Source organism: Cherax quadricarinatus, chromosome 67 (genome assembly GCF_038502225.1).
Source record: "Cherax quadricarinatus isolate ZL_2023a chromosome 67, ASM3850222v1, whole genome shotgun sequence".
Lineage (NCBI taxonomy): Eukaryota > Metazoa > Arthropoda > Malacostraca > Decapoda > Parastacidae > Cherax > Cherax quadricarinatus.
In genome coordinates this window covers 11550294-11577964 of record NC_091358.1, presented here as the reverse complement: position 1 = coordinate 11577964, position 27671 = coordinate 11550294, and the positions used below count along the sequence as shown (strand labels likewise).

At 47.3% G+C, this 27671-nt stretch overlaps 1 protein-coding gene across 9 annotated transcripts in view; it reads right to left on the bottom strand.

Annotated features, from left to right (window-relative positions):
• Positions 1-27671, bottom strand: part of Plc21C (Phospholipase C at 21C) — a 613502-nt gene that overhangs the window by 285172 nt on the left and 300659 nt on the right. For all 9 annotated transcript variants that reach the window (XM_070099388.1, XM_070099391.1, XM_070099386.1 and 6 more), the window contains 2 exons: positions 17595-17695; positions 295-485 (listed from right to left, as the gene is read on the bottom strand). In XM_070099388.1, the coding sequence (XP_069955489.1) occupies positions 295-485; positions 17595-17695 (292 nt within the window). The remainder of the gene's footprint in view (positions 1-294; positions 486-17594; positions 17696-27671) is intronic.

The following is a 27671-nucleotide window of genomic DNA, read 5'->3' as shown; positions in this document are numbered from 1 at the left end:
TAAACAATGTGTAGTTCTGGGGATTAGGTTCTCTCAGGGCCTGGTCTCAGACCAAGCCTCCTAAGTTGGACTGGAAATATTACAGGCTTATGAACTATTAAGAAGCACATAACGTAAAGGTACTTGTGTACTGAATGTAAGTAGAAGGTTCTAGTATTTAAGTCATCTTAGGTGTCCATTAAGCAGAAAGAAATGATCAGCAAACTTGCCAGAGTGCAAGACAATCTAAGATCCTGTTTCACAGTAATATGACAGTAGTACCTCCTTAAATAATAATAATAACCAGTGACTTACTTTTTGCGATATTCTCCTTGATGGGTTCGTAGTCTCTGATAACTTCCAGAGCCTTGTTAGTGTCTGCGTAAGGGTAGAGGATCTCGTTGAGGCGAGGATCACGCTGCTCCTCGTTGAGGAACTTGACCAGCTGCTCGACAGACATACCTCGCAACTTGGTCTTCCTGTTACCGCTGTACGGCTGCTCGGTCCTGCAAACCATCAACACGGTGCAGAATTTGCATTGTGTGTATCTTTGATTATATGTTCTTGGTATTGCAATTGTAATTTCTCAGAGAGACTAGTAAACTTAGTATTGACGTTCTTAAACCGGGAACTAGAAAATATTGACGTTATCAGAGAGACCGGTAACTAGAGGCATCACCACTGCCTGGAGAACACACCAAGAACAGTACTGCCTCGAGAACACACCAAGAACAGTACTGCCTGGAGAACACACCAACAACAGTACTGCCTAGAGAACACACCAAGAACAGTACTGCCTAGAGAACACACCAAGAACAGTACTGCCTGGAGAACACACCAGCAACAGTACTGCCTGGAGAACACACTAACAACCGTACTGCCTGGAGAAAACACCAACAATAGTACTGCCTGGAGAACACACCAACAACAGTACCGCCTGGAGAACACACCAACAACAGTACTCCCTGGAGAACACACCAACAACAATACTCCCTGGAGAACACACCAACAACAATACTCCCTGGAGAACACACCAACAACAGTACTGCATGGAGAACACACCAAAAACAGTACTGCCTGGAGAACACACCAACAACAGAACTGCCTGGAGAACACACCAACAACAGTACTGCCACTTATGCAGCATATGGGAATCTTTATTCAGGAAACGTTTCGCCACACAGTGGCTTCATCAGTCCAATACAAAGAGGAAGGCGTAAGGAGAGGAGGAGAATGAGGTAATCAGTCCCTCAACCTGGAGTCGATGTGTTCAGTCCATCAATCTTGTAGAATGTACAGCATAGGGCCGTAGACGTGGCTTATATACTGTAATGAGGTGACGTGAAGCAGGTGGAGGCGGGGTCATAGTGGTAACATCCACTAGTCGAAGTAGGTCTTCGTCCAAAGGTTGAACGAGTGTTGAAGAATTCTTTGTAACAAGATCCCATGATGCTGCAGTGTCTGACAGTTGTGATGAATGGTTTGAAAAACCGACAAGTTGAAGATTGAGACACTTATGCAGCATATGGACTAGTGGATGTTACCACTATGACCCCGCCTCCACCTGCTTCACGTCACCTCATTACAGTATATAAGCCACGTCTACGGCCCTATGCTGTACATTCTACAAGATTGATGGACTGAACACATCGACTCCAGGTTGAGGGACTGATTACCTCATTCTCCTCCTCTCCTTACGCCTTCCTCTTTGTATTGGACTGATGAAGCCACTGTGTGGCGAAACGTTTCCTGAATAAAGATTCCCATATGCTGCATAAGTGTCTCAATCTTCAACTTGTCGGTTTTTCAAACCATTCATCACAACTGTCAGACACTGCAGCATCATGGGATCTTGTTACAAAGAATTCTTCAACACTTGTTCAACCTTTGGACGAAGACCTACTTCGACTAGTGGATGTTACCACTATGACCCCGCCTCCACCTGCTTCACGTCACCTCACTACAGTATATAAGCCACGTCTACGGCCCTATGCTGTACATTCTACAAGATTGATGGATTGAACACATCGACTCCAGGTTGAGGGACTGATTACCTCATTCTCCTCCTCTCCTTACGCCTTCCTCTTTGTATTGGACTGATGAAGCCACTGTGTGGCGAAACGTTTCCTGAATAAAGATTCCCATATGCTGCATAAGTGTCTCAATCTTCAACTTGTCGGTTTTTCAAACCATTCATCACAACTGTCAGACACTGCAGCATCATGGGATCTTGTTACAAAGAATTCTTCAACACTTGTTCAACCTTTGGACGAAGACCTACTTCGACTAGTGGATGTTACCACTATGACCCCGCCTCCACCTGCTTCACGTCACCTCATTACAGTATATAAGCCACGTCTACGGCCCTATGCTGTACATTCTACAAGATTGATGGACTGAACACATCGACTCCAGGTTGAGGGACTGATTACCTCATTCTCCTCCTCTCCTTACGCCTTCCTCTTTGTATTGGACTGATGAAGCCACTGTGTGGCGAAACGTTTCCTGAATAAAGATTCCCATATGCTGCATAAGTGTCTCAATCTTCAACTTGTCGGTTTTTCAAACCATTCATCACAACTGTCAGACACTGCAGCATCATGGGATCTTGTTACAAAGAATTCTTCAACACTTGTTCAACCTTTGGACGAAGACCTACTTCGACTAGTGGATGTTACCACTATGACCCCGCCTCCACCTGCTTCACGTCACCTCACTACAGTATATAAGCCACGTCTACGGCCCTATGCTGTACATTCTACAAGATTGATGGACTGAACACATCGACTCCAGGTTGAGGGACTGATTACCTCATTCTCCTCCTCTCCTTACGCCTTCCTCTTTGTATTGGACTGATGAAGCCACTGTGTGGCGAAACGTTTCCTGAATAAAGATTCCCATATGCTGCATAAGTGTCTCAATCTTCAACTTGTCGGTTTTTCAAACCATTCATCACAACTGTCAGACACTGCAGCATCATGGGATCTTGTTACAAAGAATTCTTCAACACTTGTTCAACCTTTGGACGAAGACCTACTTCGACTAGTGGATGTTACCACTATGACCCCGCCTCCACCTGCTTCACGTCACCTCACTACAGTATATAAGCCACGTCTACGGCCCTATGCTGTACATTCTACAAGATTGATGGACTGAACACATCGACTCCAGGTTGAGGGACTGATTACCTCATTCTCCTCCTCTCCTTACGCCTTCCTCTTTGTATTGGACTGATGAAGCCACTGTGTGGCGAAACGTTTCCTGAATAAAGATTCCCATATGCTGCATAAGTGTCTCAATCTTCAACTTGTCGGTTTTTCAAACCATTCATCACAACTGTCAGACACTGCAGCATCATGGGATCTTGTTACAAAGAATTCTTCAACACTCGTTCAACCTTTGGACGAAGACCTACTTCGACTAGTGGATGTTACCACTATGACCCCGCCTCCACCTGCTTCACGTCACCTCATTACAGTATATAAGCCACGTCTACGGCCCTATGCTGTACATTCTACAAGATTGATGGACTGAACACATCGACTCCAGGTTGAGGGACTGATTACCTCATTCTCCTCCTCTCCTTACGCCTTCCTCTTTGTATTGGACTGATGAAGCCACTGTGTGGCGAAACGTTTCCTGAATAAAGATTCCCATATGCTGCATAAGTGTCTCAATCTTCAACTTGTCGGTTTTTCAAACCATTCATCACAACAGTACTGCCGGGAGAACACACCAACAACAGTACTGCCTGGAGAACACACCAACAACAGTACTGCCTAGAGAACACAACAATAGTACTGCCTAGAGAACACACCAACAACAGTACTGCCTGGAGAACACACCAACAGTACTCCCTGGAGAACACACAAACAGTACTCCCTGGATAACACACCAAGAACAATAGTGCCTGGAGAACACACCAACAGTACTGCCTGGAGAACACACCAACAACAGTACTGCCTGGAGAACACCAACAACAGTACTGCCTGGAGAACACACCAACGACAGTACTGCCTGGAGAACAACAGTACTGCCTGGAGAACAACAACAGTACTGCCTGGAGAACACCGACAACAGTACTGCCTGGAGAACAACAATAGTACTGCCTGGAGAACACACCAACAACAGTACTGCCTGGAGAAGAACAACAGTACTGCCAGGAGAACAACAACAGTACTGCCTGGAGAAGAACAACAGTACTGCCTGGAGAATACCAACAGTACTGCCTGGAGAACACACCAACAACAGTACTGCTTGGAGAATACCAACAACAGTACTGCCTGGAGAACACACCAACAACAGTACTGCCTGGAGAACACCAACAACAGTACTGCCTGGAGAACAACAACAGTACTGCCTGGAGAACACCAACAACAGTACTACCTGGAGAACACACCAACAACAGTACTGCCTGGAGAACACCAACAACAGTACTGCCTGGAGAACAACAACAGTACTGCCTGGAGAACAACAACAGTACTGCCTGCAGAACACACCAACAACAGTACTGCCTGGAGGACAACAGTACTGCCTGGAGAACAACAACAGTACTGCCTGGAGAACACACCAACAGTACTGCCTGGAGAACACACCAACAACAGTACTGTCTGGAGAACACACCAACAACAGTACTGCCTGGAGAACAACAGTACTGCCTGGAGAACACCAATAACAGTACTGCCTGGAGAACACCAACAACAGTACTGCCTGGAGAACACCAACAACAGTACTGCCTGGAGAACAACAACAGTACTGCCTGGAAAACACACCAACAACAGTACTGCCTGGAGAACAACAACAATACTGTCTGGAGAACACCGACAACAGTACTGCCTGGAGAACACACCAAGAACAGTACTGCATGGAGAACACACCAACAACAGTACTGCCTGGAGAACACACCAACAACAGTACTGCCTGGAGAACACCAACAACAGTACTGCCTGGAGAACAACAACAGTACTGCCTGGAGAACACCTACTACAGTACTCCCTGGAGAACACCTACAATAGTACTGCCTGGAGAACAACAACAGTACTGCCTGGAGAACAACAACAGTACTGCCTGGAGAACACCTACTACAGTACTCCCCGGAGAACCCCTACAACAGTACTTCCTGGAGAACAACAACAGTACTGCCTGGAGAACAACAACAGTACTGCCTGGAGAACACCAACAACAGTACTGCCTGGAGAACAACAACAGTACTGCCTGGAGAACACCAACAACAGTACTGCCTGGATAACACCTACTACAGTACTCCCTGGAGAACACCTACAACAGTACTTCCTGGAGAACAACAACAGTACTGCCTGGAGAACAACAACAGTACTGCCTGGAGAACACCAACAACAGTACTGCCTGGAGAACAACAACAGTACTGCCTGGAGAACACCAACAACAGTACTCCCTGGAGAACACCTACAACAGTACTGCCTGGAGAACACCAACAACAGTACTGCCTGGAGAACACCAACAACAGTACTCCCTGGAGAACACCTACAACAGTACTGCCTGGAGAACACCAACAACAGTACTGCCTGGAGAACACCAACAACAGTACTGCCTGGAGAACACCTACAACAGTACTGCCTGGAGAACAACAACAGTACTGCCTGGAGAACACCAACAACAGTACTGCCTGGAGAACACCAACAACAGTACTGCCTGGAGAACACCAACAACAGTACTGCCTGGAGAACACCAACAACAGTACTCCCTGGAGAACACCTACAACAGTACTGCCTGGAGAACAACAACAGTACTGCCTGGAGAACACCTACTACAGTACTGCCTGGAGAACACCAACAACAGTACTGCCTGGAGAACACCTACTACAGTACTGCCTGGAGAACACCAACAACAGTACTGCCTGGAGAACAACAACAGTACTGCCTGGAGAACACTAACAACAGTACTGCCTGGAGAACAACAATAGTACTGCCTGGAGAACACCAACAACAGTACTCCCTGGAGAACACCTACAACAGTACTGCCTGGAGAACAACAACAGTACTGCCTGGAGAACACCTACTACAGTACTGCCTGGAGAACACCAACAACAGTACTGCCTGGAGAACACCAACAACAGTACTGCCTGGAGAACACCTACTACAGTACTGCCTGGAGAACACCTACTACAGTACTGCCTGGAGAACACCAACAACAGTACTCCCTGGAGAACACCAACAACAGTACTCCCTGGAGAACACCAACAACAGTACTGCCTGGAGAACACCAACAACAGTACTGCCTGGAGAACACCAACAACAGTACTCCCTGGAGAACACCAACAACAGTACTGCCTGGAGAACACCAACAACAGTACTGCCTGGAGAACACCTACTACAGTACTGCCTGGAGAACACCAACAACAGTACTGCCTGGAGAACACCAACAGTACTGCCTGGAGAACACCTACTACAGTACTGCCTGGAGAACACCTACTACAGTACTGCCTGGAGAACACCTACTACAGTACTGCCTGGAGAACACCTACTACAGTACTGCCTGGAGAACACCAACAACAGTACTGCCTGGAGAACACCTACTACAGTACTGCCTGGAGAACACCTACTACAGTACTGCCTGGAGAACACCAACAACAGTACTGCCTGGAGAACACCAACAACAGTACTGCCTGGAGAACACCAACAACAGTACTGCCTGGAGAACACTAACAACAGTACTGCCTGGAGAACACCAACAACAGTACTGCCTGGAGAACACACCAACAACAGTACTGCCTGGAGAACACCAACAGTACTGCCTGGAGAACAACAACAGTACTGCCTGGAGAACACACCAACAACAGTACTGCCTGGAGGACAACAGTACTGCCTGGAGGACAACAGTACTGCCTGGAGAACAACAACAGTACTGCCTGGAGAACACACCAACAGTACTGCCTGGAGAACACACCAACAACAGTACTGTCTGGAGAACACACCAACAACAGTACTGCCTGGAGAACAACAACAGTACTGCCTGGAGAACACCAATAACAGTACTGCCTGGAGAACACCAACAACAGTACTGCCTGGAGAACAACAACAGTACTGCCTGGAAAACACACCAACAACAGTACTGCCTGGAGAACAACCACAATACTGTCTGGAGAACACCGACAACAGTACTGCCTGGAGAACACACCAAGAACAGTACTGCCTGGAGAACACACCAACAACAGTACTGCCTGGAGAACACACCAACAACAGTACTGCCTGGAGAACACCAACAACAGTACTGCCTGGAGAACAACAACAGTACTGCCTGGAGAACACCTACTACAGTACTCCCTGGAGAACACCTACAATAGTACTGCCTGGAGAACAACAACAGTACTGCCTGGAGAACAACAACAGTACTGCCTGGAGAACACCTACTACAGTACTCCCTGGAGAACACCTACAACAGTACTTCCTGGAGAACAACAACAGTACTGCCTGGAGAACAACAACAGTACTGCCTGGAGAGCACCAACAACAGTACTGCCTGGAGAACAACAACAGTACTGCCTGGAGAACACCAACAACAGTACTGCCTGGATAACACCTACTACAGTACTCCTTGGAGAACACCTACAACAGTACTTCCTGGAGAACAACAACAGTACTGCCTGGAGAACAACAACAGTACTGCCTGGAGAACACCAACAACAGTACTCCCTGGAGAACACATACAACAGTACTGCCTGGAGAACACCAACAACAGTACTGCCTGGAGAACAACAACAGTACTCCCTGGAGAACACCTACAACAGTACTGCCTGGAGAACACCAACAACAGTACTGCCTGGAGAACACCTACAACAGTACTGCCTGGAGAACACCAACAACAGTACTGCCTGGAGAACACCAACAACAGTACTGCCTGGAGAACAACAACAGTACTGCCTGGAGAACACCAACAACAGTACTGCCTGGAGAACACCAACAACAGTACTGCCTGGAGAACACCAACAACAGTACTGCCTGGAGAACACCAACAACAGTACTGCCTGGAGAACACCAACAACAGTACTCCCTGGAGAACACCTACAACAGTACTGCCTGGAGAACAACAACAGTACTGCCTGGAGAACACCTACTACAGTACTGCCTGGAGAACACCAACAACAGTACTGCCTGGAGAACACCTACTACAGTACTACCTGGAGAACACCAACAACAGTACTGCCTGGAGAACACCAACAACAGTACTGCCTGGAGAACACCAACAACAGTACTGCCTGGAGAACACTAACAACAGTACTGCCTGGAGAACAACAATAGTACTGCCTGGAGAACACCAACAACAGTACTCCCTGGAGAACACCTACAACAGTACTGCCTGGAGAACACCAACAACAGTACTGCCTGGAGAACACCTACTACAGTACTGCCTGGAGAACACCAACAACAGTACTGCCTGGAGAACACCTACTACAGTACTGCCTGGAGAACACCTACTACAGTACTGCCTGGAGAACACCTACTACAGTACTGCCTGGAGAACACCTACTACAGTACTGCCTGGAGAACACCAACAACAGTACTGCCTGGAGAACACCTACTACAGTACTGCCTGGAGAACACCTACTACAGTACTGCCTGGAGAACACCAACAGTACTGCCTGGAGAACACCAACAACAGTACTGCCTGGAGAACACCAACAACAGTACTCCCTGGAGAACACCAACAACAGTACTGCCTGGAGAACACCAACAACAGTACTCCCTGGAGAACACCTACAACAGTACTGCCTGGAGAACACCAACAACAGTACTGCCTGGAGAACACCTACTACAGTACTGCCTGGAGAACACCTACTACAGTACTGCCTGGAGAACACCTACTACAGTACTGCCTGGAGAACACCTACTACAGTACTGCCTGGAGAACACCAACAACAGTACTGCCTGGAGAACACCAACAACAGTACTGCCTGGAGAACACCTACTACAGTACTGCCTGGAGAACACCTACTACAGTACTGCCTGGAGAACACCAACAACAGTACTCCCTGGAGAACACCAACAACAGTACTCCCTGGAGAACAACAACAGTACTGCCTGGAGAACACCAACAACAGTACTCCCTGGAGAACACCTACAACAGTACTGCCTGGAGAACACCTACAACAGTACTGCCTGGAGAACACCTACTACAGTACTGCCTGGAGAACACCAACAACAGTACTGCCTGGAGAACACCAACAGTACTGCCTGGAGAACACCTACTACAGTACTGCCTGGAGAACACCTACTACAGTACTGCCTGGAGAACACCTACTACAGTACTGCCTGGAGAACACCTACTACAGTACTGCCTGGAGAACACCTACTACAGTACTGCCTGGAGAACACCAACAACAGTACTGCCTGGAGAACACCAACAACAGTACTGCCTGGAGAACACCAACAACAGTACTGCCTGGAGAACACCAACAACAGTACTGCCTGGAGAACACTAACAACAGTACTGCCTGGAGAACACCAACAACAGTACTGCCTGGAGAACACACCAACAACAGTACTGCCTGGAGAACACCAACAACAGTACTGCCTGGAGAACAACAACAGTACTGCCTGGAGAACACCTACTACAGTACTGCCTGGAGAACACCTACTACAGTACTGCCTGGAGAACACCAACAACAGTACTGCCTGGAGAACACCTACTACAGTACTGCCTGGAGAACACCTACTACAGTACTGCCTGGAGAACACCAACAACAGTACTGCCTGGAGAACACCAACAACAGTACTGCCTGGAGAACACCAACAACAGTACTGCCTGGAGAACACTAACAACAGTACTGCCTGGAGAACACCAACAACAGTACTGCCTGGAGAACACACCAACAACAGTACTGCCTGGAGAACACCAACAGTACTGCCTGGAGAACAACAACAGTACTGCCTGGAGAACACACCAACAACAGTACTGCCTGGAGGACAACAGTACTGCCTGGAGGACAACAGTACTGCCTGGAGAACAACAACAGTACTGCCTGGAGAACACACCAACAGTACTGCCTGGAGAACACACCAACAACAGTACTGTCTGGAGAACACACCAACAACAGTACTGCCTGGAGAACAACAACAGTACTGCCTGGAGAACACCAATAACAGTACTGCCTGGAGAACACCAACAACAGTACTGCCTGGAGAACAACAACAGTACTGCCTGGAAAACACACCAACAACAGTACTGCCTGGAGAACAACCACAATACTGTCTGGAGAACACCGACAACAGTACTGCCTGGAGAACACACCAAGAACAGTACTGCCTGGAGAACACACCAACAACAGTACTGCCTGGAGAACACACCAACAACAGTACTGCCTGGAGAACACCAACAACAGTACTGCCTGGAGAACAACAACAGTACTGCCTGGAGAACACCTACTACAGTACTCCCTGGAGAACACCTACAATAGTACTGCCTGGAGAACAACAACAGTACTGCCTGGAGAACAACAACAGTACTGCCTGGAGAACACCTACTACAGTACTCCCTGGAGAACACCTACAACAGTACTTCCTGGAGAACAACAACAGTACTGCCTGGAGAACAACAACAGTACTGCCTGGAGAGCACCAACAACAGTACTGCCTGGAGAACAACAACAGTACTGCCTGGAGAACACCAACAACAGTACTGCCTGGATAACACCTACTACAGTACTCCTTGGAGAACACCTACAACAGTACTTCCTGGAGAACAACAACAGTACTGCCTGGAGAACAACAACAGTACTGCCTGGAGAACACCAACAACAGTACTCCCTGGAGAACACATACAACAGTACTGCCTGGAGAACACCAACAACAGTACTGCCTGGAGAACAACAACAGTACTCCCTGGAGAACACCTACAACAGTACTGCCTGGAGAACACCAACAACAGTACTGCCTGGAGAACACCTACAACAGTACTGCCTGGAGAACACCAACAACAGTACTGCCTGGAGAACACCAACAACAGTACTGCCTGGAGAACAACAACAGTACTGCCTGGAGAACACCAACAACAGTACTGCCTGGAGAACACCAACAACAGTACTGCCTGGAGAACACCAACAACAGTACTGCCTGGAGAACACCAACAACAGTACTGCCTGGAGAACACCAACAACAGTACTCCCTGGAGAACACCTACAACAGTACTGCCTGGAGAACAACAACAGTACTGCCTGGAGAACACCTACTACAGTACTGCCTGGAGAACACCAACAACAGTACTGCCTGGAGAACACCTACTACAGTACTACCTGGAGAACACCAACAACAGTACTGCCTGGAGAACACCAACAACAGTACTGCCTGGAGAACACCAACAACAGTACTGCCTGGAGAACACTAACAACAGTACTGCCTGGAGAACAACAATAGTACTGCCTGGAGAACACCAACAACAGTACTCCCTGGAGAACACCTACAACAGTACTGCCTGGAGAACACCAACAACAGTACTGCCTGGAGAACACCTACTACAGTACTGCCTGGAGAACACCAACAACAGTACTGCCTGGAGAACACCTACTACAGTACTGCCTGGAGAACACCTACTACAGTACTGCCTGGAGAACACCAACAGTACTGCCTGGAGAACACCAACAACAGTACTGCCTGGAGAACACCAACAACAGTACTCCCTGGAGAACACCAACAACAGTACTGCCTGGAGAACACCAACAACAGTACTGCCTGGAGAACACCTACTACAGTACTGCCTGGAGAACACCTACTACAGTACTGCCTGGAGAACACCTACTACAGTACTGCCTGGAGAACACCTACTACAGTACTGCCTGGAGAACACCAACAACAGTACTGCCTGGAGAACACCTACTACAGTACTGCCTGGAGAACACCTACTACAGTACTGCCTGGAGAACACCAACAGTACTGCCTGGAGAACACCAACAACAGTACTGCCTGGAGAACACCAACAACAGTACTCCCTGGAGAACACCAACAACAGTACTGCCTGGAGAACACCAACAACAGTACTCCCTGGAGAACACCTACAACAGTACTGCCTGGAGAACACCAACAACAGTACTGCCTGGAGAACACCTACTACAGTACTGCCTGGAGAACACCTACTACAGTACTGCCTGGAGAACACCTACTACAGTACTGCCTGGAGAACACCTACTACAGTACTGCCTGGAGAACACCAACAACAGTACTGCCTGGAGAACACCAACAACAGTACTGCCTGGAGAACACCTACTACAGTACTGCCTGGAGAACACCTACTACAGTACTGCCTGGAGAACACCAACAACAGTACTCCCTGGAGAACACCAACAACAGTACTCCCTGGAGAACAACAACAGTACTGCCTGGAGAACACCAACAACAGTACTCCCTGGAGAACACCTACAACAGTACTGCCTGGAGAACACCTACAACAGTACTGCCTGGAGAACACCTACTACAGTACTGCCTGGAGAACACCAACAACAGTACTGCCTGGAGAACACCAACAGTACTGCCTGGAGAACACCTACTACAGTACTGCCTGGAGAACACCTACTACAGTACTGCCTGGAGAACACCTACTACAGTACTGCCTGGAGAACACCTACTACAGTACTGCCTGGAGAACACCTACTACAGTACTGCCTGGAGAACACCAACAACAGTACTGCCTGGAGAACACCAACAACAGTACTGCCTGGAGAACACCAACAACAGTACTGCCTGGAGAACACCAACAACAGTACTGCCTGGAGAACACTAACAACAGTACTGCCTGGAGAACACCAACAACAGTACTGCCTGGAGAACACACCAACAACAGTACTGCCTGGAGAACACCAACAACAGTACTGCCTGGAGAACAACAACAGTACTGCCTGGAGAACACCAACAACAGTACTGCCTGGAGAACACACCAACAACAGTACTGCCTGGAGGACAACAGTACTGCCTGGAGAACAACAACAGTACTGCCTGGAGAACACACCAACAGTACTGCCTGGAGAACACACCAACAACAGTACTGTCTGGAGAACACACCAACAACAGTACTGCCTGGAGAACAACAACAGTACTGCCTGGAGAACACCAATAACAGTACTGCCTGGAGAACAACAACAGTACTGCCTGGAGAACAACAACAGTACTGCCTGGAGAACAACAACAGTACTGCCTGGAAAACACACCAACAACAGTACTGCCTGGAGAACAACAACAATACTGTCTGGAGAACACCGACAACAGTACTGCCTGGAGAACACACCAAGAACAGTACTGCCTGGAGAACACACCAACAACAGTACTGCCTGGAGAACACACCAACAACAGTACTGCCTGGAGAACACCAACAACAGTACTGCCTGGAGAACAACAACAGTACTGCCTGGAGAACACCTACTACAGTACTCCCTGGAGAACACCTACAATAGTACTGCCTGGAGAACAACAACAGTACTGCCTGGAGAACAACAACAGTACTGCCTGGAGAACACCTACTACAGTACTCCCTGGAGAACACCTACAACAGTACTTCCTGGAGAACAACAACAGTACTGCCTGGAGAACAACAACAGTACTGCCTGGAGAACACCAACAACAGTACTGCCTGGAGAACAACAGTACTGCCTGGAGAACACCAACAACAGTACTGCCTGGATAACACCTACTACAGTACTCCCTGGAGAACACCTACAACAGTACTTCCTGGAGAACAACAACAGTACTGCCTGGAGAACAACAACAGTACTGCCTGGAGAACACCAACAACAGTACTCCCTGGAGAACACCTACAACAGTACTGCCTGGAGAACACCAACAACAGTACTGCCTGGAGAACACCAACAACAGTACTCCCTGGAGAACACCTACAACAGTACTGCCTGGAGAACACCAACAACAGTACTGCCTGGAGAACACCTACAACAGTACTGCCTGGAGAACACCAACAACAGTACTGCCTGGAGAACACCAACAACAGTACTGCCTGGAGAACACCAACAACAGTACTGCCTGGAGAACACCAACAACAGTACTGCCTGGAGAACACCAACAACAGTACTGCCTGGAGAACACCAACAACAGTACTGCCTGCAGAACAACAACAGTACTGCCTGGAGAACACCAACAACAGTACTGCCTGGAGAACACCAACAACAGTACTCCCTGGAGAACACCTACAACAGTACTGCCTGGAGAACACCAACAACAGTACTGCCTGGAGAACACCTACTACAGTACTGCCTGGAGAACACCAACAACAGTACTGCCTGGAGAACACCTACTACAGTACTGCCTGGAGAACACCAACAACAGTACTGCCTGGAGAACACCAACAACAGTACTGCCTGGAGAACACCAACAACAGTACTGCCTGGAGAACAACAATAGTACTGCCTGGAGAACACCAACAACAGTACTCCCTGGAGAACACCTACAACAGTACTGCCTGGAGAACACCAACAACAGTACTGCCTGGAGAACACCTACTACAGTACTGCCTGGAGAACAACAACAGTACTGCCTGGAGAACACCTACTACAGTACTGCCTGGAGAACACCTACTACAGTACTGCCTGGAGAACACCAACAGTACTGCCTGGAGAACACCAACAACAGTACTGCCTGGAGAACACCAACAACAGTACTCCCTGGAGAACAACAACAGTACTGCCTGGAGAACACCAACAACAGTACTGCCTGGAGAACACCTACTACAGTACTGCCTGGAGAACACCTACTACAGTACTGCCTGGAGAACACCTACTACAGTACTGCCTGGAGAACACCAACAACAGTACTGCCTGGAGAACACCTACTACAGTACTGCCTGGAGAACACCTACTACAGTACTGCCTGGAGAACACCTACTACAGTACTGCCTGGAGAACACCAACAGTACTGCCTGGAGAACACCAACAACAGTACTGCCTGGAGAACACCAACAACAGTACTCCCTGGAGAACTCCAACAACAGTACTCCCTGGAGAACACCAACAACAGTACTCCCTGGAGAACACCTACAACAGTACTGCCTGGAGAACACCAACAACAGTACTGCCTGGAGAACACCTACTACAGTACTGCCTGGAGAACACCTACTACAGTACTGCCTGGAGAACACCTACTACAGTACTGCCTGGAGAACACCTACTACAGTACTGCCTGGAGAACACCAACAACAGTACTGCCTGGAGAACTACTACAGTACTGCCTGGAGAACACCTACTACAGTACTGCCTGGAGAACACCAACAACAGTACTGCCTGGAGAACACCAACAACAGTACTGCCTGGAGAACACCAACAACAGTACTGCCTGGAGAACACTAACAACAGTACTGCCTGGAGAACAACAATAGTACTGCCTGGAGAACACCAACAACAGTACTGCCTGGAGAACACCAACAACAGTACTGCCTGGAGAACACCAACAACAGTACTGCCTGGAGAACACCAACAACAGTACTGCCTGGAGAACACCAACAACAGTACTGCCTGGAGAACACCAACAACAGTACTGCCTGGAGAACACTAACAACAGTACTGCCTGGAGAACACCAACAACAGTACTGCCTGGAGAACACCAACAACAGTACTGCCTGGAGAACACCAACAACAGTACTGCCTGGAGAACAACAACAGTACTGCCTGGAGAACACCAAAACAACAGTACTGCCTGGAGAACACCAAAACAACAGTACTGCCTGGAGAACACCAACAACAGTATTGCCTGGAGAACACCAACAGTACTGCCTGGAGAACACCACCAACAGTACTGCCTGGAGAACACCAACAACAGTACTGCCTGGAGAACACCAACAACAGTACTGCCTGGAGAACACCAACAACAGTACTGCCTGGAGAACAACAACAGTACTGCCTGGAGAACACCAACAGTACTGCCTGGAGAACACCAACAGTACTGCCTGGAGAACACCAACAACAGTACTGCCTGGAGAACAACAACAGTACTGCCTGGAGAACATCAACAACAGTACTGCCTGGAGAACACCAACAACAGTACTGCCTGGAGAACACCAACAATAGTACTGCCTGGAGAACACCAACAACAGTACTGCCTGGAGAACAACAACAGTACTGCCTGGAGAACACCTACAATAGTACTGCCTGGAGAACAACAACAGTACTGCCTGGAGAACACCAACAACAGTACTGCCCGGAGAACAACAACAGTACTGCCTGGAGAACACCTACTACAGTACTGCCTGGAGAACACCTACTACAGTACTGCCTGGAGAACACCTACTACAGTACTGCCTGGAGAACACCTACAACAGTACTGCCTGGAGAACACCTACTACAGTAATGCCTGGAGAACACCTACTACAGTACTGCCTGGAGAACACCTACAACAGTACTGCCTGGAGAACACCTACTACAGTACTGCCTGGAGAACACCTACTACAGTACTGCCTGGAGAACACCTACAACAGTACTGCCTGGAGAACACCTACTACAGTACTGCCTGGAGAACACCTACTACAGTACTGCCTGGAGAACACCTACAACAGTACTGCCTGGAGAACACCAACAACAGTACTGCCTGGAGAACACCAACAACAGTACTGCTTGGAGAACACCTACAACAGTACTGCCTGGAGAACACCTACTACAGTACTGCCTGGAGAACACCTACAACAGTACTGCCTGGAGAACACCTACTACAGTACTGCCTGGAGAACACCTACTACAGTACTGCCTGGAGAACACCTACAACAGTACTGCCTGGCGAACACCAACAACAGTACTGCCTGGAGAACAACAACAGTACTGCCTGGAGAACACCTACAACAGTACTGCCTGGAGAACACCTACTACAGTACTGCCTGGAGAACACCTACTACAGTACTGCCTGGAGAACACCAACAACAGTACTCCCTGGAGAACACCAACAACAGTACTGCCTGGAGAACACCAACAGTACTGCCTGGAGAACACCTACTACAGTACTGCCTGGAGAACACCTACTACAGTACTGCCTGGAGAACACCTACTACAGTACTGCCTGGAGAACACCTACTACAGTACTGCCTGGAGAACACCTACTATAGTACTGCCTGGAGAACACCTACTACAGTACTGCCTGGAGAACACCAACAACAGTACTGCCTGGAGAACACCTACAACAGTACTGCCTGGAGAACACCTACTACAGTACTGCCTGGAGAACACCTACTACAGTACTGCCTGGAGAACACCTACTACAGTACTGCCTGGAGAACACCTACTATAGTACTGCCTGGAGAACACCTACTACAGTACTGCCTGGAGAACACCTACTACAGTACTGCCTGGAGAACACCTACTATAGTACTGCCTGGAGAACACCTACTACAGTACTGCCTGGAGAACACCTACTATAGTACTGCCTGGAGAACACCTACTACAGTACTGCCTGGAGAACACCTACTACAGTACTGCCTGGAGAACACCTACTACAGTACTGCCTGGAGAACACCTACTACAGTACTGCCTGGAGAACACCTACTACAGTACTGCCTGGAGAACACCTACTATAGTACTGCCTGGAGAACACCTACTACAGTACTGCCTGGAGAACACCTACTACAGTACTCCCTGGAGAACAACACACTACACTACCAGTACTTACAATGCACAGAAGACTTTCTCCACTTCAAGTCTGTTGGTCAGCATATGATAGAAGACTAGGAAGGTCTCCCAGGTAAACTTCTCCAGCAATACGGTGTCATTCTGCAGAAGAGAAAAAGACCGCATTTCAAAGACATGAAATAAATTTTTTGAGGAGCGTGCTTGACCCGGGAGCGGGACAGTAACTCTCGGGTTTAGTGCTTCACAAACAATACTTAGTGTCATAAGTTCATAGTACAAATACAGCTTGTGATTATTATTACATTATATGTAATTTTATGTTCATAGGGAAGCGCTAAACCCATAGTCCCGGGACCTAGGGATCGAGAAGTTATCAAATTCAATGGAGGGAAGGGAGGAAAAACTCTCATTCCTTAGATCAAGAGCCCTCCACCTACATCAAGAACTATTACCATACATTACATACAACACAAGTTTCAAATATCTTTTAGGTCGCTGCCTTGATTCTGCTGGTGGACTCTTGATCAAAGGGACTGGAACTACCCTCTCTTTACTCGGATCACACCTGATTACTTGGATCATGAAAGGGGGGGGGGGGGTTACACCCTCTCTGATAGAAACAGCCGCTCCCTCTTTATCCTCAGAGAGGCTGTCGTTCCCTATGTTCTCGTCTTCAAAGAGGTTGTCGTTTTACTCCAGTCTTCAAAGAGGTGGAAGAGGAGGAGGAGGAGGAGGAGGAGGAGGAGGTAGTAGTAGTAGTAGTAGTAGTAGTAATGGTGGTGGTAGTAGTAGTAGTAATGGTGGTGGTGGTAGTAGTAGTAAGTAGTAGTAATGGTGGTGGTGGTGGTAGTAGTAGTAGTAATGGTGGTGGTAGTAGTAGTAGTAATGGTGGTGGTAGTAGTAGTAGTAATGGTGGTGGTAGTAGTAGTAGTAATGGTGGTGGTAGTAGTAGTAGTAATGGTGGTGGTGGTAGTAGTAGTAGTAGTAGTAATGGTGGTGGTGGTGGTAGTAGTAGTAGTAATGGTGGTGGTAGTAGTAGTAGTAATGGTGGTGGTAGTAGTAGTAGTAATGGTGGTGGTAGTAGTAGTAGTAGTAATGGTGGTGGTAGTAGTAGTAGTAATGGTGGTGGTAGTAGTAGTAGTAATGGTGGTGGTAGTAGTAGTAGCAGTAGTAATGGTGGTGGTGGTGGTAGTAATGGTGGTGGTGGTGGTAGTAGTAGTAGTAGTAATGGTGGTGGTTGTAGTAGTAGCAGTAGTAATGGTGGTGGTGGTGGTTGTAGTAGTGGTGATGGTGGTTGTAGTAGTAGTAATGGTGGTGGTGGTGGTTGTAGTAGTAGTAGTAATGGTGGTGGTTGTAGTAGTAGTAATGGTGGTGGTGGTGGTGGTTGTAGTAGTAATGGTGGTGGTGGTGGTGGTGGTGGTGGTGGTTGTAGTAGTAGTAATGGTGGTGGTGGTGGTGGTTGTAGTAGTAGTAATGGTGGTGGTGGTGGTGGTTGTAGTAGTAGTAATGGTGGTGGTGGTGGTGGTTGTAGTAGTAGTAGTAATGGTGGTGGTGGTTGTAGTAGTAGTAATGGTGGTGGTGGTGGTGGTAGTAGTACAAACATTAATATGTAAAATAAATTTCGTCGTCTTGCCTAATAGCCAGCTATAAAACGTGCTGGTTTTCCAGGTTGTTTTCTCCCTTCTCGTCACTCCCAAGACGTCACTCCCAAGACGTCACTGAACGTGTACATTAAGAGAAAGTACAAAGGTTTGCAACAAGGATAGTCCCAGAGCTCAGGGGAATGTCGTACGAGTAAAGGTTGAGGGAAATCGGACTGACGACACTGGAGGACAGAAGGGTCAGGGGAGACATGATAACGACATACAAGATACTGCGGGGAATAGATAAGGTGGACAGACAAGATGTTCCAGAGAGGGGACACAGAAACAAGGTGTCACAACTGGAAGCTGAAGACTCAGACGAGTGACAGGGACGTTAGGAAGTATTTCTTTAGTCATAAAGTAGTCAGGAAGTGGAATAGCCTAGCAAGTGAAGTAGTGGAGGCAGGAACCATACATAGTTTTAAGAAGAGGTATGACAAAGCTCAGGAAGCAGAGGGGAGAGGACCTAGTAGCGATCATTGAGGAGGCGGGGCCAGGAGCTGAGTCTCGACCCCTGCAACCACAATTAGGTGAGTACATACATACACTACGTGTGCCACTAACCAGGCACTAACGAGGCAACTACCTGAAGTATGGATGAAGGCAAATGTAGTCCCTATCTTGAAGAAAGGAGACAGAAACGAAGCACTAAATTATAGACCAGTGTCACTGACGTGTATAGTATGCAAAGTCATGGGGAAGATTATCAGGAGAGTGGTGGAGCACCTGGAGCGGAACAAGATTATAAACAATTTCCTGCACGGATTCGTGGAAGGCAAATCCTGTGTCAAAAGCCTACTAGAGCTTTATGACAAGAAATGAGAGGGAGGGGTGGGTTGATTGCATTTTCTTTGACTGCAAGAAGGCCTTCCACACAGTTCCTCACAAGAAATTAGTACAGAGGCTGGAGGAACAGGCACATATAACATGAAGGGCACTGCAATGGATCAGAGAACACCTAACAGGGAGGCAACAGCGAGTCATGGTCCATGATGAGGTATCACAGTGGGCGCCTCTGACGAGCGGGGTCCCACTGGGGTCAGTCCTGGGACCAGTGCTATTCTTGGTATATATGAACATGACGGAAGGGATAGACTTAGAGGTGTCCCTATTTGCAGATGTGAAGTTGAGGAGAATTAAATCAGATGCAGACCAGACAGGTCTAAAAAAGAGACCTGGACAGGCTGGATGCGTGGTCCAGCAACTGCAGACCGCAGACAAAGTATAGGCTAGGAGGCCAAAGACTGCAAACCTCACTCAAGGAGAAAGATCTAGGAGTAAGTATAATACCGAGTATATCGCCAGAAGCACACGTTAACCAGATAACTGCTGCGGCTTATGGGCTCCTGGAAAACCCGAGAATAGTGTTCCGGTACCTTAGTAAGAAATAGTTCAAGACTTTATACGTGTACAAGGGCCCATACTGGAGTACAAAACACCAGTTTGGAACTCACACCTGGTCACACACATCAAGAAATTAGAGAAAGTGCAAAGGTTTGCAACAAGGCTGGTTCCAGAGCTAATGGAAATGTCCTATGAAAAAAGGTTAAGGGAAATCGGTCTGACCACACTGGAGGACAGGAGGATCAGGAGAGACATGATAACATACAAAATACTGCGTGGAATAGACAAGGTGGACAGAGACAAGATGTTCCAGAGATGGGACACAGAAACAAGGAGTCACAATTGGAAGCTGAAGACTCAGATGAGTCAAAGGGATGTTATGAAATATTTCTTCAACCACAGAGTTGTTAGGAAGTGGAACAGTCTGGCGAGCGATGTAATGGGGTCAGGAACCATGCATAGCTTTAAGACGAGGTATGATAAAGCTCATGGAGCAGTGAGAGAGAGGACCGAGTAGTGTTCAGTGAAGAGGTGGGGCAAAGAGCTGAGTCTCGACCCCTGCAACTACAATTAGGTGAGTTCACACACACACCAAGCAGAACTACAAAGGGATCTGGATAGGCTGCAGGCCTGGTCCAGAAACTGGCTCCTGGAGTTCAACCCCACCTAGTGCAAAGTCATGAAGATTGGGGAAGGGCAAAGAAGACCACAGACGGAGTACAGTCTAGGGGGTCAGAACCTACAAACCTCACTCAAGGCAAAGGATCTTGGTATGAGTATAACACCAGGCACATTTCCTTAGGTGTCCATCAACCAAATAACTGCTGCAGCATATGGGTGCCTAGCAAACCTAAGAACAGCATTCTGACGTCTAAACAAGGAGCCATTTAAGACCCTGTACACTGTGTACGTTAAGCCCATATTGGAATATGCAGCGCCAAGCATGTAAGGAAACTAGAGAAAGTGCAGAGGTTTGCAACAAGACTAGTCCCTGAGCTAAGAGGTATGTTCTACGAGGAGAGGTTAAGGTAACTCGACCTGACGACGCTGGAAGACAGGAGAGTAAGGGGGGATATGATTACGACATAGAAAATACTGAGAAGTATAGACAAGGTGGACAGAGACAGGATGTTCCAGGGATGGGACACAGCAACAAGGGGTCACAGTTGGAAGTTGAAGACTCAGATGAACCACAGGGATATTAGGAAATATTTCTTCAGTCACAGAGTTGTCATGAAGTGGAATAGCCTGGGTAGTGATGTAGTGGAGGCAGGATCCATACATAGCTTTAAGAAGAGGTATGATAAAGGTCACGGAGCGGGAAGAGTGACCGGGTAGCGGCCAGTTGAAGAGGCGGGGCCAGGAGCTATGACACGACCCCTGCAACGACAACTAGGTGAGTACAACTAGGTGAGTACAACTAGGTGAGTACACTCACACACACACACACACACATGTTGAGTAGATTCAGTGTAATGATGGTACCCAACAATTACAAATAAAACAAATTAAAGACATGCTAAATCAGGTACTAATTTTACATTAGTGGATATTTAATACAGTAATTTAATAGAGAAAACAAAAGCACAATACCATGACTGGAACAATACACAAAGGCACAATACCATGACTGGAACAATACACAAAGGCACAATACCATGACTGGAACAATACACAAAGGCACAATACCATGACTGGAACAATACACAAAGGCACAATACCATGACTGGAACAATACACAAAGGCACAATACCATGACTGGAACAATACACAAAGGCACAATACCATGACTGGAACAATACACAAAGGCACAATACCATGACTGGAACAATACACAAAGGCACAATACCATGACTGGAACAATACACAAAGGCACAATACCATGACTGGAACAATACACAAAGGCACAATACCATGACTGGAACAATACACAAAGGCACAATACCATGACTGGAACAATACACAAAGGCACAATACCATGACTGGAACAATACACAAAGGCACAATACCATGACTGGAACAATACATAAAGGCACAATGCCATGACTGGAACAATACACACACATAAAAATGACAAGATGGATAATGAAAACCTTCAATACTAGGAATGCCAAGCCATGATGACACTCTTCAGGTTGCTGGTTATATCTAGGCTGGAATATTGCTGCACACTAACAACACTTTTCAAGGAAGATGAAATTGCCGACTCAGAAAATGTACAGAGAACCTTCATGGCACACATAACTGCGATAAAACACCTCAGTTACTGGGAACGCTTAAGTCTGCTGAAGCGGCAGTCACCTTCCTATTCTTAACGTGCTTCTTTGCAGGAAGTTGTCTTACGTGGGGAAAGTGTTGGGAAGTCTTAGTCTGGCAGCCTTCTACACACATATTCTGTTCCCCAGAATATGTTGCAGAGATTCACACACTTGTACTCTCTAGACTGGACTGTTGTCAAACACTAACAGCCATTTTTTAAAACAGAATTAAAGAGCTGGAGCATGTACAGAGAACCTTCACTGCTCACAAAATCTCTCTCAAGCTCTTAAATTATTAACACTTAAAGTCCCTTGAACTGTACTTCCCGGGATGTAGGCGGAAAGCTCTATCATAATTTCCATCAGAAAAATTCTAGGGGAATTAGGCAACATGGCGCGACACATGTCTGTGTTGGTGGTGGTCGAACCATGCTGGTGTCCCGGGGAAATTAACGAGCAGATACCGAGGCAAAGAGTACTGTAACGAGGTCTCTACAATAGACTTGTCTTGGTAACTTCATGGGTCCTTGGGAAGTGGCGGAGCCGGTGGGTCCTACAGACGAGCAGTATGTTAGACAGGGTTGGGCAGGACGTGGATATTTGCCCTCCTTCTGTAACAGGAATCGTCACTTTGAGACGAAATCTTTGTTGACTGAGGATCTGGGGCGCTCACGTCACCCATAGTCACCTGTTCGCTGGTGTTTGTCACCCTCTGGCGTGCAAGCTAACTATGAAACATTTTAGTAGTTTGTCACAGTTTGGGTCTTTCATAATTACCAGGGTGCCTAGAGGGAGCTCGGGGAACTTTTAGGAAGACTTGGATATTAATAATTTAATGGGATGTTTAAGTGATGTTGGTCACTTTACCCTGGTTGGATAGTATTTATTGGAGTTTTATTCATGCTACTAGTTTTTACTGTTCAATAATTTTATCTTTGTTTTTATTGTGTGCGTTGTGTTGCATATATTTTCCTAATGCTAAGAGCACTGAGTGACCTCAGTCAAAGCTCTTTAAATATCACTCAAACTTTTGCTGCTACTACTACAAAATCTACAAACTGAAGTCACTCCCCATGAAAGCAAGTGGCTCGGCAGATAGAGCAAAACACCTCCAGTGAGATATTTTACAGAGAGAGAGAACTCGTTAGTGTAAAGAACTGAGGTGCAGGGAGTACATTAAGAGAGAAGTCAATAGTATAAAGAATAAGACTTTGTATTACACTTCCTTCATACGTAAGGGAAATTTCTAAGAGATAGACCCATGGGGAAGATGATTCCAGGAGTGCTTTACAGGTAATATCAATTTTCACTCTAGGTACAAGTGCACAAACTGGACACAGACACATAAAAATTGGTGGCTCAGAGGGGAAGTCGAAGGCTCAGGGGATCAGAGGAAGATGGTCCTGGTAAGGAAGAATGGATGGAAGAGCAATGTAAAAGGATGGAACAAGAGTGGGAGAGCAAACTAAGTGAGCTTTCTGTGAAAATGGAAAAGAGGATGGAGGCAGAGAAGAAATAGGAGTCACAAGCTGAAGCTGCAGAAGCCAGGATGGAGGCAGAGAAGAAAGAGGAGTCACAAGCTGAAGCCAGGATACAGGTCCTAGCATATGAGGTAAATATGCTGAAGCGAGTTACAAGGCCCAGAGGAGACATGGCATCTGAAGCAGGTACACCCCTATTAAACGAGGAGCTCAATGGAAAGGCAGGAGACATGACTTATGCTAAGGCCCTATCAGTTCACCAAACAAGGTTGAGGAATGTAAGAGAGAGCTGTTAGGAGCAGGAATAGCAGTAAGTGAGGGGGGGGAGAAGGTAGAGAAGGTGACAGGTCCCATGGCAGAGGTATGACCATGCCACCAAGAGTTACAGGAAAAAAAGGGAGGCAATGGCTATGTATCAATGGGACCCAGTGACACAGAGGGAAAGTCAATGGGAGGAGGAGAGGGAGAAGTCAGTGTTTATTCATGGGGTTAAGGAGAGCGAAGGGAGGACACATAATGAAAGACGGCTGAAAGAAAAACAGGAGTCTGAAAACATCATCAAATAAATAAGCAAGGAGGATATGACTGAGACAGTAAATTTTCAGAGAATAGGAGGGTGCTTGAAGGGACGAAATCGGCCGGTCAAACTGATTTTCAGGACAGAAATAGTGCAGAACAGGATCCTGCAAAAGAAACCATGACTGAAGAAATCAACATACAAGAGGGTGTTCCTAGACTGCAACAGAACAAGAACAGAACATGTTAAGTAAAAGGACTGGGAGAACTTGGAGCCCAATGGGGGCCCAGAAACTTGGAGGGCTATGATGATGGAGGTGGTACTGGAAAACCTCATGTACCAACACGTAAGGGATACTACCAGAGAGGAGACGATGAACCAGCAAGACTGGACCTAGTATTCCACTTGAGTAGTGCAGATATTGAGGACATCACATATGAAAGACCCCTTGGGGCCAGTGACCACGTGGTTCTGAGCTTCAAATACACAGAGTTACAAGTGGAGAGGGAACAGGAAGGTCAGAATGAACGAAGCCAAACTACAAGAGAAGGGACTACAGAGGCATGAATTTCCTGCATGAGGTTCAGTGGGACAGAGCACTGGCAGGGAAGTCAGTAAATGAGATGATGGAATATGTGACAACATGCAAGGAAGCTGAGGAGAGGTTTGTACCAAAGGGTAACAGAAATAAGAAGGCCAGGATAAACCCTTGGTTCACTCAAAGGTGTAGAGAGGCCAAAACCAAGTTTGGTAGAGATTGGAAGAAATACAGAAGGCAAAGGACCCAGGAGAATGAGAGCAGTCATAGAGCCAGAAATGAATATGCACAGGTAAGAGGGGTGGCCCAACGTCAATATGAAAATGACATAGCAGCGAAAGCCGTATCTTACCCGAAGCTGATGTACAGCCACATCAGGAGGAAAACAACAGTTAAGGACCAGGTAATCAGGCTGAGGATGGAAGGAGGGGAACTCACTCCTTAAAGATGGAGAGGTGGGGTACAACAAGTGCTGGACACAATACAACGAAGGAAGAAGTGAAGAGGCTGCTAAGCGTGCTAGATACCACAAAGGCAATGGGGCCGGATAACATCTCTCCATGGGTCCTGAGAGAGGAAGCAGAAGTGCTGTGTGTGCCACTAATAACAATCTTCAACACACCTATTGAAACAGGGCGACTACCTGAGGTATAGAAGACAGCAAATGTATAGTATGCAAAGTCATGGAGAAGATTATCAGGAGAAGAGTGATGGAGCACCTAGAAAGAAATGAGCTTAACGATAGCCAGCAAGTTTTCAGGGATGGGAAATCCTGTGTCACAAACCTGAGTTCTATGACAGGGTGACAACAGTAAGACAAGAGAGAGAAGGGTGGGTAGACTGCGTTTTCTTGGGCTGTAAGAAGGCTTTTGACACGGTTCCACACATAAGCTGGAAGACCAGGCAGGGATAACAGGGAAGGCACTGCAATGAATCAGAGTATACCTGTCGGAAAGACATCAGCGAGTCATGGTACGTGACGAGGTGTCAGAGTGGGCGCCTGTGACGAGCGAGGTTCCACAGGAGTCAATTCTAGGACCGGTGCTGTTTTTGGCATTTGTGAACGACATGATGGAAGGAATAGCTTGAGAAGTGTCCCTGTCTGCAGATGATGTGAAGTTGGTGAGAAGAATTTAATCGAACGAGGACCAAGCAGAACTACAAAGGGATCCGGACAGGCTGCAGAGATGGTCCAGCAACTGGCTCCTGGAGTTCAACCCCACAAAGTGCAAAGTCATGAAAATTGGGGAAAGGCAAAGAGGACAGCAGACGGAGTACAGTCTAGTGGGGGGGGGCAAAGACTACAAACTTCACTCAAGGAAAAGGATCTTGGGGTGAGTATAACACCAGGCACATCTCCGGAGGCGCACATCAACCAAATAACTGCTGCAGCATATGGGCGCCTAGCAAACCTAAAAACAGCATTATGACGTTTTAATAAGGAATCGTTCAGAACCCTGTACACTGTGTACGTTAGGCCTATAGTGGACTAGGCAGCACCAGTTTAGAACCTACACCTTGCCAAGCACTTAAGGAAACTAGAGAAAGTGCTAAGGTTTACAACAAGATTAGTCCCGGAGCTAAGGGGCATGTCCTACGAAGAGAGGTTAAGGAAAATCGACCTGATGACAGGAGAGATAGGGAGGATATGATAACGACATATAAAATAGTGAGAGGAATCGACAAGGTGGACAGAAACAGGATGTTCCAGAGATTGGACACAGCAACAAGGGGTCACAGTTGGAAGTTGAAGACTCAGAGGAATCATAGGGATGTTAGGAAGTATTTCTTCAGTCACAGAGTTGTCAAGAAGTGAAATAGTCTGGGAAGTGATGCAGTGGAGGCAGGATCCATACATAGTTTTAAGAAGTGGTATGATAAAGCTCATGGAGCAGGAAGGGTGACCTAGTAGCGACCAGTGAAGAGGCAGGACCAGGAGCTGTGAATCAACCCCTGCAACGACAACTAGGCGAGTACAACATCTGCCTTCCATTCAAATCTACCCACATCTACAAACTGAGAGAGAGAGAGAGAGAGAGAGAGAGAGAGAGAGAGAGAGAGAGAGAGAGAGAGAGAGAGAGAGAGAGAGAGAGAGAGAGAGAGAGAGAGAGAGAGTGAGAGTGGAAGAAAGCGCGAGAGCGAGCAAGGTTGCACAATAGATGATGAGAGAGGAACAAAGGAGAGCAGCGATGCGTCTCTTCCCTCCCCCAGCAGCTGTAGCCGCCTCAGATAAATTTCAGTTTAACTTAGATTACACCAAGAGACTGGAACACACACAGAGAAAGAGAAAGAGAGAGAGAGAGAGAGAGAGAGAGAGAGAGAGAGAGAGAGAGAGA